The 12,475-nt window shown below is 44.5% G+C and overlaps 1 protein-coding gene across 4 annotated transcripts in view; it reads right to left on the bottom strand.

The window, feature by feature from the left end:
- LOC119968742 (amyloid-beta A4 protein-like) overlaps positions 1–12,475 on the bottom strand; it is a 238,056-nt gene that overhangs the window by 112,652 nt on the left and 112,929 nt on the right. For all 4 annotated transcript variants that reach the window (XM_038801407.1, XM_038801405.1, XM_038801404.1 and 1 more), the window contains exon 4: positions 1,799–1,911. In XM_038801407.1, coding sequence (XP_038657335.1) covers positions 1,799–1,911 — 113 coding nt within the window. The remainder of the gene's footprint in view (positions 1–1,798; positions 1,912–12,475) is intronic.

Genomic DNA, 12,475 nt, shown 5'->3' on the forward strand with positions numbered 1-12,475 from the left:
CAAATGTCTTCATGAGGAGGATGCCCTTACCTTTGCCTCCCCGATTGCCCGCTGTACAATTCTGCTCAGTTGGCGATCAGCATCACCACCTAAAGCTACAGACTGGCTGTCCGACCTATCGGAATTTCTCCAAATGGAGAAAATTAAATTCACCATCCGTAGCCCGGAAGAGGGCTTCCACAAAACATAGGAGCCATTCACCCGACTGTTCCGAGACCTGTTAGTGGCCAATACACAATAAAGAAATAGCCAGGACAAGACAGAAAGGGAAAGCGGGGGGGGCGGGCGCGGGAGAGCAAGGTGAGGTTAGCAAAACCCAGCAAGAAAGAAAGAATGGGGGTAGCAGTGAAGAAAGGAAGCTGGAGGGGGGTGGAGGATTGTACACTGAGCCAGACGGCGACAGACTGCAAATAGAGAAACCCAAGAAGAAGCCTTTGGGTACTGTACAATAAATGAAAATGAATGGCAAAAGTTTATAAGTCAGGACAGCAGAGCTTTGATCTGACCCATTAGTTGTGGTATAGTGTCTGCGGCATTTAACTTCAACTGTTTAGCATGCATGCAATTCTGTGTTGCAGCTTCACCAAATTGGCACCTCATTTTTTTTAGGTCGAACTGCTGCTGCTTTTGACATGATCTCCTATACCCCTATATAAAGCAGGGTTGGTTCCCTGGTTTGATGGCCATGGTATATTGTGGGATAGGCTAGGCCATAAGGTTACAAATTGTGGTTGAATACAATTCTACAATTGATGGCCCACAGCAGCCTTTTGAATATCCAGTTTTGAGCTGCTCCATTTGTTCCAAATCTATCGCATGTAGTATAGTGGTAGTGTCACTACACAATGGAGGATGCCCTTAGTGCGAAGATGGGACTTGTTGGCACTGGGTTGCGATGTGGTCACTCCTACCAATACTGTCTTGGACAGATGCATCTGCAATAGGTAGATTGGCAAGGAGAATTTCAAGTAGGTTTTTCTCTGAGTGGTTCTCTCATCACTTGAAGCCCAGTCTGGCTTATATGTCCTTCAGGACTCAACCAGCTGTAAATCATGGTGGAAATGGTGTCACTGAGCCTTTCTCGATGATGGACATTAAAGTGACCCATCCAGTGGACATTGTGCCTTTGTTACCCCCTCAGTGCCTCTTTCAAGCAACATTCAACAAGAAGAAACTCTGATTCATCAGTTAGGGGAGGGCGGTAGGTAATAATCAGAAGATCTCCTTGCCCATGTTTAAGGCGTTATCATGAGGTTTCATGGGGTCTGGCGTCAAATGTTGAAATCTCCCAGGGCCACTCTCTCATTACTATATATCTCTGTGAAGCTAATGGTGAAGCGATAAATGCTTCACAGACCAGAATTACATGACTACAGATATCTAGGAGACTTTCGGAATTGAAGGAGATAGAGAAGAGCAAGGCCATGGAGGGATTTCAAAACAAGGATGAGAGTCAGATCTATATACATAAGATTTTGGATTTTGTTGAATGCATAGTCAGGCATCTGTATAGTTCCCACAAATGACATGAGCATTAAAAGTAGTTTGACAATAATGACCAAATTCAAGGGACTGGAAAAAGATATTCTCATTAATGATCAAAAAAATACAAAGAACTATTTTGGCACTTGATCGGATTACTCTGCTAGAATTTCATTTCCATCACAAATATATTCCTTACAATACAAAAATTGCATTTAGAATAATTGTCTGATGAAGGGATAAAACACTTAAAATCACTAGCTGCAGATAAACATTTGCTTAGTCACTGGAGAACCTTTCAGTGAAATGACTGTACCTCTTTTGCCACAGTGTGCCAATACAGATGGCTCTCACAGGTGTCCATTTTCTCCCGATGCAGAAACTTACACTTGTCTGGAACAAGGAGGGCATCACTTACGAATTCACCAACTGTGTTGGGGGGAGAGGAGAGCTTTAGTGGCAAAGCAAGTACAACATTGGAACTCAAGTCCCCAAAGTTAGCTTAACACGGAGCCTTGCAGCTCAGGAATTTAATAACAAGCACCAGGGCACCAAACTGCAATCACTGGTTTCTCCATTTTCATTTCCTAAAGTGTGCATAAATGAAATGCTGCTTACATTGTTATCCAACACTACTTAATTCCTTTCCATAATGTTATGTATTAGTCCAGCTTGTGCCAAATGGGACCATGGCTCAAAGAGCTGGCAATCACAATTTGAAGGTTGAAAGCAGATGGCCATCTCAATACTGCACTGAGTTAGCTAAATAAAAGTCAAAAGTTCACAAATAATGATTAACTACCGATTTCCGTCCTCTCTGCTATGTATTCTTAAAAATATTTAAATGCAGATATTGCTACTGGAAAATTAACCAAGTCCAAATACCTGAAGGCGCGGAAATCTCAACAGTAGGAACAATTATAAACTTAACATAGCATACCATATTGATCGGGCATTCCAACTACTTAACTAGGATACCAGGTAAAATTTATATCGTTCTCTTTTTAAAAATGTGATAAAAATATTAAAATTGATCATAATTGTCTCTTGATTAGAATTGGTAGGTTCCTTCAACAGCATGAGGATATATATTACAAGAATTTCAACGTTAGTATGATGAAAGGTATGTAAGCTGTACGTCCCAATGACTGGTGGATCATATCACAACAGGCAAGGCACAAGTGTCCAACATTAGATGTGATTCCATGATTGGATAACACTTGCTAAACAACCCTGATTGGTTTTCAGTGCAGTTATTCACACAATTTACGATTAGTTGGCTCAGAGAATGGCTCACGTAGGCATACCAGGTGCCACATTTATGTACAGAGGGCCCTGTCTTTTGCAGACAAATGGAGCATGTTAATGAAATTATTTTTCAACTGAAGAACAAAACAGCACAGGAACAGGCCCTTCGGCCCTCAAAGGCTGTACCAGTCATGGTACTACCCTTGGCCAAAACCCTCAGCACTTCCTTGTGCCGTTTCCCTCTACATCCATCCTATCTATACATTTGTCGTGATGCCTTTTGAACACCCTTAATGTATCTGCTTCCACAACCTCCCCTGGCAACGCATTCCAGACACTCACCACCCTCCGTGTAAATAAAAGCTTGAGGGACAGCCATTCCCTGATTCATTACTCATGCAATATAAATTGTTGCTCCTTTTACTGGTGGTAATCTTGCAATGTGTCTTGAAGTGTGCAAGATGGAAAGCTTAGACCACATGTCTCTTAAGTTCTTAATGTAACATTTAACTTCTATTCGTTCAAAAATAGCATGTAATACATGTAGACTTAACTCAAAGGGCCAATTGCAGAAAGACTGATCAGGAGGTGAAGCTATCATTATAGTGTCTAGGGATTACTGTGTCATTATGAAAATGAAATGAAAATCGTTTATTGTCACAAGTAGGCTTCAAATGAAGATACTGTGAAAAGCTCCTAGTCGCCACATTCTGGCACCTGTTCGGGGAGGCTGGAATGGGAATTGAACCCACGCTGCTGGCCTGTCTTGGTCTACTTTAAAAGCCAGCTATTTAGCCCTGTGCTAAAACAGCCCTGAACCCAGCCAGGTTTAACATGCACAAACTACAGATCTAAAGTAATTGGTTGAAGCATTTGAAGAAACCTGGGAGTTAAAAAAAAATCAAGAGCACGGCAGGGTTCTGGAACTCTGCCTGCAAGGCAGAATAAGCACTTGAGATGCTGCAATCTGCAGAGCTATGGCTCAATAGGCAGAACACGGGATTAGGCTTGATGGCTCTTTTCCAGCTGGCATGGACATAATGGCCTTATGTGCTGTAAATCTTTGATTCTATGAAATGCAATTGTAAGGATCCTACTGTTAATCCTTGTCTGTCCTTTTTTGTCCCTTGCAATTTCTGTTACTCTGCTATTTCAATTTTTGTGCACAGACAAAAACTTGCCGTTGCCTTTAAGATGGACTTCGCCTTTAATTTAAAAAAAATCCCCAGCAGGATATGCTGTTTGGTCTGACAACAGAGATAATACATCTTGATGGACTTGGCTGACGGCCAATGAGCTGTTTACATTGCCGGCATCTTATCTGATAACCTATGCTGATTGGTGCTGACCATTCCAGAATATTTTGTCGAGGGCAGGAAGGGCTCATCTGGTTTTTAGTTTTGGTTTGATCAAGAAGCTGAAAGGCCACAGCCCTGATCTCTCTCTGACCTGATAAACTCTGACTAAGGTTTAAAGTAGACCTTTCTCTCTGCACAGTCATATCAAACAACATATTGAACAGAAGGAAGATCCAGTCCAGCAGCCGCTGCAGGTTGGGTCAGTTGTTTAAAACTCCTTTTAAACTCTCATGTGGGAAACTGCTCTTATCTGGTCATTCATGTGGAGTTGGAAACAAGAAACAATTACATAAGCCTGAGGCTGTTTTTGAGTGAAGGCCCAGGTTAATAAAAGTGAAAGTGACTTCCCAGAGGAAATCAGACAGCCTGGGAGTTCTGACTGAATGTTGCTGCAAAAAGTGTGGAGGAACAGAGGGATCTTGGGCCCACGTACATAGATCCCTCAAAGTTGCCATCCAGGTTGATAGGGTTGTTAAGAAGGTGTATGGTGTGTTGGCTTTAATTAACAGGGGGATTGAGTTTAAGAGCTGTGAGGTTTTGCTGCAGCTTTATAAAACTCTGGTTAGACCACACTTGGACTATGTCCAGTTCTGGTCTCCTCTATATAGGATTGATGTGGTTGCATTGGAGAGGGTGCAGAGGTGATTTACCAGGATGCTGCCTGGGCTGGAGGGCATGCCTTATGAAGAAAGGTTGAGGGAGCTAGGGCTTTTCTCACTGGAGCGAAGAAGGCAGAGAAGTGACATGATAGAGGTGTACAAGGTAATGAGAGGCATGGACAGAGTGGATCGCCAGAGACTTTTCCCCAGGGCAGAAATGGCTGCCACTAGGGGGGACATAATTTTAAGGTGATCGGGGGAAGGTATAGGGAGATGTCAGAGGCAGGTTCTTTACACTGAGAGTGGTGGGTGCATGGAATGCACTGCCAGCGGAGGTGGTGGAGTCAGAGTCATCAAGGATATTTATGCAACTCTTGGACAGGCACATGGACAGCAGTAAATTGAAGGGGTGTAAGGTTAGGTTGGTCTTAGATTAGGATAAATGGTCGACAGAACATCATGGGCCAAAGGGCCTGTACTGTTCTATATTCTAAAGGATCCTCATTAGCAATCTAATGGATGGTTTACAGCAACTTCAATATCAGAAACATGGACACATTTTTTTCCATTTTAATCCCAGTCATTTTACCCCTTTCCCTTCCTGTGTGTGTGTCTGTCTTGTGTGTGTTTGGGTTTGGGGGGTGGGGCGTGAAATAGTAAATGGGGAGAGTAGCAGATTAGCTGGCCGTTATTCCATTACAAGTATTGCATGTCTTATCTCTTTTGTTAGAAATAAGCAGTTATGTTTCACTTACAGATCTGGTAAGTCATTAGAGTAGTCAAGGGCTAAAGATCTCAGAAACGTTGCACAAATTGCATTAATTCACTTGTGTTGGGACTTTGGGCTGTGTGGGACTGGAATCGACTGCGCACTAACCCAGGGTATCGTAACACAAATTTACTTTATGATTACCTCTCATTAACAGCTGATCTGGTCTTATAATACACTGGGTATATATTAACAGAAATACTTATGGATTGTTACTTCCATTGATCATCACTTTACTTGACAACTTCGAACAAACAATTAACAGGCAGGTACTAGGAATTATGGAAAACCATTTTACTGTGTTCTAACAGATTAAGACTATTGCCTCAATAACCAATCAGTACAAGAAGCAATTTGCTAAGTGACTGTGGAACACGTGTGAACCTCAACCATCCATTTTGTTCCCAATCGACAAGGATCAGTTCCAAAGACTTGGATAAAAATTTCTGATTTCAACATGACTGTCATGTCCATTGTCTGGAGAACAATGAATAAATTGCCACAGTTTGGTATGTTTATTGAAGCTTTTCCACTTTAACAAATAACGCAATAAAACCAAGGAAATGGTGCAGCTGAATAAAAATGTTTCAACTTTTACAGACACAGAAGGGGACAGGAGAACAACATTATGACTGGCCCAGCACAATCATTAGACTCAACTTGCAGAGTAGGAGACTGGTCCGGCCTGTGCTAAGATGGCGGCAGTAATGCACTTTTTAATTGGGGTATAATTTCTTGCCAGACCTTCATGACCCTGGTAAAAAATACAACGTTGCCCCTTATTTTCCCGCCATATGATCTGATCCTGTTGCTATTTCTCAACAATTTATTTCGTCTTGGGTGTTTTAGCTGTGCGTAGTTGACGTTTAACCAAGAGCAACGCCAGCAAAACTTGGGTTGAATGGCAGTATTCCAGTATGCGAGCAGGAATTAACTCGATGTCTATTCAATGAACCTTGCTCTCTCATTACCAAATGCTTCATCGTCTGCACAAAATGTTCTGCCAGCCACGGTGTGACATGGTGAAAACTAGCAGACCGGATGTGTTGAATCGAGTTCTCCTTCAATTAGTTTTAAACTCTTTGAGATATGAACTGCGATCATTAATGCTCACGAGTTTTTCAGGATAATCGAATCTGAAGACTTCAGCCAATCTCTCAGCTCTTTTCTCCAATGACGTTGACTTCATGATGGAACTTTAGGCCATTTCAAGTAAACATGACTAGAATGAGAAACATATGCCCTTCCAACGGTCCAGCGTTACTAACATGTACCTCTTGCTAGGGTTCTTTTGGCCATTCCCATGGGTGCAACGTTGTCAGGCGTTGCACTTTTGCAGAAGACAAACACATTCACACCTTCTCCTCGATATTGACATCTGGCGATGACCACCAAAAATAGCTCCTGGTCATTTCCTTCATCCTTACAATGCCACATGTAATTGGTTTAATACCCGTTTTCTTAATAATGGTGAAATGATAATTCTCATTCCCCTGAGGAGACAACCTGCCTGCACGGATTACTCGGCTATATATCAGGGTTTGCTGCTGAAGTCTTGCCTTGAAGCACCATGTCCCGAACCTCTGACAGTACTGGATCACTTCTGGCATTCTTCTTCACCTGTCCTCCAGTTACAGGTGTGCTATCTACTTGCTCGAAGTAGAAAATTCCACACAAATCGCTTATCGACAAGCTATTTGCCAAGGGTAGTCAGGAGAGTCTATCTGCGTTCCCATGAAGTTTGACTGACAATACTTCATCATGTATGATGCTTCATCATGCTGACAAGAGCGATGCCCACCTCTGCATTCTGCCTGTTGCCAGTGATGAAACCCCGGTCCAAAAATCGTTGTTAGTGGATGATGGCCCATCAATAAAGTGAATTTCCTCCCATACAAGGCATGGTAGAACCGTATTCCTAAGGAATCTTTCTCTTTCTATGCATAATTGCTTTTGGCTTTATTCAAGGTCCTCGATGCAAAGGCTATCGGCTTCTCTTCAATTGTGGCATTGACTGGGAAACCACCGTCCAACCCCATAAGGTAATGTGTCACAGGCCAATTGCAAGGGTAAATTTGGATCAAAATGTTTCAGGACTTTTATTGGTTTTGTATACATTTGTAACAAGGAACAGAAACAAAATGGAAAATAAAAGCTATGAACACATAGGGGATATGTATACAGACACGTGGCATGCTAACATTGGGCTCTCAGTGATCGGTTATCACAACCTTACTGTTAACTTTATACATGTTTCCCCATGGTATTAAAACACAAAGGCCACAAAGGTGTAACCTGGTGAAGTTAGCCGTGGCTGCTTCCATTGGTTTTCTTCCCCTCAGCACCCTTTGGTTCCTCTGCATCTACTTGCCCTGCACTCTGGGTATTGCCTCCCCTCCCCCCACCCTTCTTTCCTTTTCCTTTGTCTGGTTCAGTCCCACCCTCCTATTCCCTCACTGGCTGCTGATAACGAACAGGTCCTCGAACAGGCTGGTAAATTACTTCCATGTGTTGAGGAAGCCAAATCCTCTGATGGCAAATTTTATCTTCTCCAATTTGAGGAATTCTGCCAAATCGGACAGTGAGACTTTGGGTGGTGCTGCTGATCTGCAGCTGAGCAGGAGTCTCTGGCGGGCGATCAGGGAGGTGAAGGCGAGGGCATCTGCCTCTCTCCTTGTAAAGAGCTTTGGCTGTTCTGATACCCCCAGGACTGCCACTAATGGGCATGGCTCCATCTTCAGCCTTGGAGATGGCTTCGATGAAGGCAGTCTAGTACTCGACAAGTCTGGGACAGGACCAGGACATGTGGGTGTGGTTGGCCAAGCTTCCCTGGCATTGTTTTTTTTCCCCTCCAACTCAGGGTAGAACCTGCTTGCGTGTGTTCTGGTTATATGCGCCCTGTGCACTACCTTTATTTGCATTGGGCTTAGCCCTGCGCACGAGGCGGCGAAGTTCGCCCAATGAGGTGCCTCAATCCAGCGTCCTCCCCTATCTCCATGTCTAGCTCCTCCTCCAGTGTCTCGTCCAGCAGGTCCCTTACTTCCTCCAGCAGTCGTCCATACATATTGGCGCAGTTGCCGTCCCCTAGCTTGTTCAATGTTAGATGTCCGTCTGGTAGGGTGTGTCTGGGTAGCTGGGATAATGTTGCAGTTCCTTAGTTGCACATATCGGAGCTTGTTCCCTTTTGGAGCTGGAACTTGTTTGTTAGTTACCCAGGGTTACTACTCTGCCGTCTACATACAGGTCCCCTATCGTCAGCATCTCTTCGTCCTGTCTCCACTTTTTAAAAAAGGGCGTTTATTATTGCTGGGGTGAAATTATGGTTTTTGCAGATGGGGACCATCGTGGACATTGCACCCAGGCTGAAATGGTGCCTGAGCTGATTCCAAGTTGCTAGCTTAGCCACCGCCACCGGTGAAATGGGAAAGGGACCGTGACCAGTGCTCGGAGGGATATCTCTGTGCAGGAGGTCTCCTCAGGTTCCACCTATTCTGCATCCGGTTCTCTGATCTACCCCTGCACACTTTCTCCATTTGCCACCCAGTGATAAATTAGGAGGTTTGGTAGAGCAGGTTTCCCATATTCCTCCTTTGTGGGACACTTTTACGGATCCTGGGGCTGTGCATAGAGTAAGACTGTGTGTGCACTGTCTCCCCTCTGTACGCCTCTCCATCTCTTCTCTGATCTGACAGTGATAACCAGTGGCTCGATTGTCAGGGCAAATAGTAACGGGGTAATGGGCACCCCTGCCTCATGTCACTGTGCAGCTGGACGTATTTAGAGCTGTTGATACTCGTCCATACGTGCGCCATGGGAGCCTTATACAGTAGCTTCTCCCAGGAAGTGAATCCTGGCCCAAACCCAAATTGCTCCAGCCCCTCCATGTGACTCTGTTGAAGGCCTTCTTTGCATCCAGGGAGGCGATTATTTCTGGTGTCTTCGCCCCGGGTAGAGTCATAATCACGTTCAGCCTGATGTTCACCGTTAGCTGTCTTCCCTTGACCAACTCCATCTGATCTTCCGCAATTACCTCTGGCACACTATTCTCCAGTCGCCTCACCAGGGCCTTCACCAGGACTTTGGCGTCAGTGTTCAGGAATGAGATGGGTCTTTGTATTTTTGTGGGACTGCCAACGTGCGTGGCAGGGCCCCCCTCAACAGCGAATCATTGAACATCTTGTGCAGGACAATGCTGCCTTTTATAGAAGTCCACTGGGAATCCGTCTGGATCGGATGCCTTCCCCGACTGCATGGAGTTGATGCTCTCCATGACTTTCCCCAGTTCTAGTGACCATTCCAGTCAATGTTTTTTTCCTTCCCCACAGCTGGTATGTCTAGCCCGTCAAGAAACCGTTTTATCATCCGAGTCCCCACTGGGGGCTCAGAGGCCCTGTGACGAGCTTACTGTTCCTGTCTTTTATCTGCGCTATCTCCTTCATGGCTGCCTGCTTCTCAGTTGGTGAGCGAGTAGCTGGCTGGCCTTGTCTTCATGTTCATAAAAGGCCCCCCCCTTATCTGGTGGAGTTTAAAAAATGAAAATCGCTTATTGTCACAAGGCGGCTTCAAATGACCTAACTGTGAAAAGCCCCTAGTCGCCACATTCCGGCGCCTGTTCGAGGAGGTTAGTACGGGAATTGAACCGTGCTGCTTGTTAAGTAATGGGTTAAGAGACATTGCAATTAGTTGTCTCAATTATGTTAAGTGTCCAATGATTGACACTGATATGTAAAGGGGCTTCAGGTGGCCTCTGTGCCTGGTAATGTGTCGAGTTTTGTGCTGAGTCTGTTGGGAGAAATAAAGGTGTGTTGGTGAAAAAGGAACTGAACTTTTGTCCCTTCATACCACAGCATAGAATACGTCTAACACTGCTGGCCTGCCTTGGTCTGCTTTAAAAGCCAGCTATTTAGCCCAGTGTGCTAAACCAGCCCCTGGTTGGTTCACTACTTTCCCAGTGGAGATTAGGTCAAATTGTATTTGCAGTTTTTTCCTTTCCGTCAGCAGCTCCTCAGTCAGGTCTGTGGAGTACGCCAATCCATATCCAATATGGAGTCATCAGCCGTTGCCTAGCCGCCCTTTCCTTCCTATTCCTGAGTGCCCTATATGCTATTCTTTCCCTTCTTATCGCCACCTTCAAAGTCACCTCATCCCATTTAGGGGTGTACATATTTACAACAACCACCACCGGTGCCCGTTCTAGGACACCATTTACCTTTACATACCGCTCCCTCGCCCGTCCCCCGTGTCTGTCACTGTGTTTGTCGCTGTAAAGGTCATGCTTTTGCTAAACAGTATAGCCACTCCTCTCGCTTTCGTACCGAAGCATGCTTGGTACGTCTGTCCTATCCAACTCTTCCTTACCCTCAGTCGGTCCTTCTCTCTCAGGTATGTCTCTTGAATGAAGACTATGTCCGCCCTCAGGCCTTTTAGATGGGCAAAGACTCTGGATCTTTTCACCAGCCCGTTAAGTCCCCTCATGTTCCAAGTGACTATTCTGATTGGGGGGGGGGGGGGGGGGGGGGGGGATTTCTGTCCCCACCCCTTGCAGGATGGGCCACATTTGCCGTGTGGGTGTGCCCTGCACACCAGGGCTCTCCTTTGTTTGTGGGAACATCCTTCCTGCATCTACCCTGTCCAGTCATGTTTAAATTTTATTGGTTCCGAGGAGAACTCCCCCTTATTCTTCTGAACTCCAGCAAATACAATCCTAACCAATTCAATCTCTCCTTGTACATCTGTCCTGCCATCCCAAGAATCAGTCTGGCAAACCTTCACTGCGCTCCCTCTAAAGCTAGAACACCCCTCCTACCAGAACATTATTCCTCAGATAAGGAGACCAAAACTGCAGATTCTAGGTGTGGTCTCACCAAGGCCCTGTATAATTGCAGCAAGACATCCCCTGGTCCTGTACTCTAATCCTCTCGCAATAAAGGTCTGCATATCATTTGGCTTCTTTACTGCCTGCTGCAACTGCATGCTTACATTCAGTACGAGGACAACCAGGTCTCATTGAACGCTCCCTTCTCCTAATTTATGACCATTCTGATAATTGCCTGCCTTCTTGTTTTTGCTAGCAAAGTGGATAACCTTGCATCTATCTAAATTATACTGTATCTCCCATTCATTTGTCCACTCACTCAACTTGTCCAAATCACACCTATGGGAAGTATGAGACTGCGTTTGTGTTTCAGCCGACATCTTGTGAATTCTTACGTTTGAACTCAACTATTGAGCTTCTTTGGCTGCTAATTCCACGGATACAGCAACTTCTAAAGCTCACTTTAAGGTCAAGTTGCTTTTGGTTAACCGTTTTTGAATAGCTTCGCTCCTTAAATCACAGACTAATTTATCTCTGATGGTATTGTTTAAACATCCCTGAATTCAGTGTTCAGCTAGTCTTTTCAGGGTAGCTACAAACTATAATTAATTCACTTTCTTTTTGGTTACGCTTATAAAACATAAACCTGTGATGACTAAAGGTTTTGGTGAATAGTGACCTTGCAAAATGTCCACTATTTCTTTGTATGCTTCCGCCTGGCTTTCCTGACTGCATCAGACTTCCAATGTTAAATGTTGCCCCCTCCCATTATGCTCAGGAATGTTGGCGCTTTTATATCTGTTGCCATCGTGTTTGCTTGACCAAAATAGTCGAATTGTTCTGATTAAGAGCTCCATCGCTCTGTATTGTCATTGAACGGTACCACCGTGCCATTTTTTCGATGGAAGGGCTTGCATGTACCAGCCTCCCCGAACTGGCGACTAGGGGCTTTTCACAATAACGTCATTGCAGTGTTCATGTAAGCCTACTTGTGACAATAAAGATTATATAAGAAAATGTTAGCACTACAGGCTGTGATGTGTGCCCACGCAGGAGGCCGATTATATCATGTAATCATTCTCTTAAAGTGCCCTTGTTCAGCTACAAGGCTGCTTGTGAGGAAACACTGAAAACACAAGACAGAGCATCCATGTAACAAACGATTGTTTTGAATATGCTCAAAGATTATTTTAAAAAATAAATT

The sequence above is a fragment of the Scyliorhinus canicula genome, chromosome 7 (assembly GCF_902713615.1).
Source record: "Scyliorhinus canicula chromosome 7, sScyCan1.1, whole genome shotgun sequence".
NCBI lineage: Eukaryota > Metazoa > Chordata > Chondrichthyes > Carcharhiniformes > Scyliorhinidae > Scyliorhinus > Scyliorhinus canicula.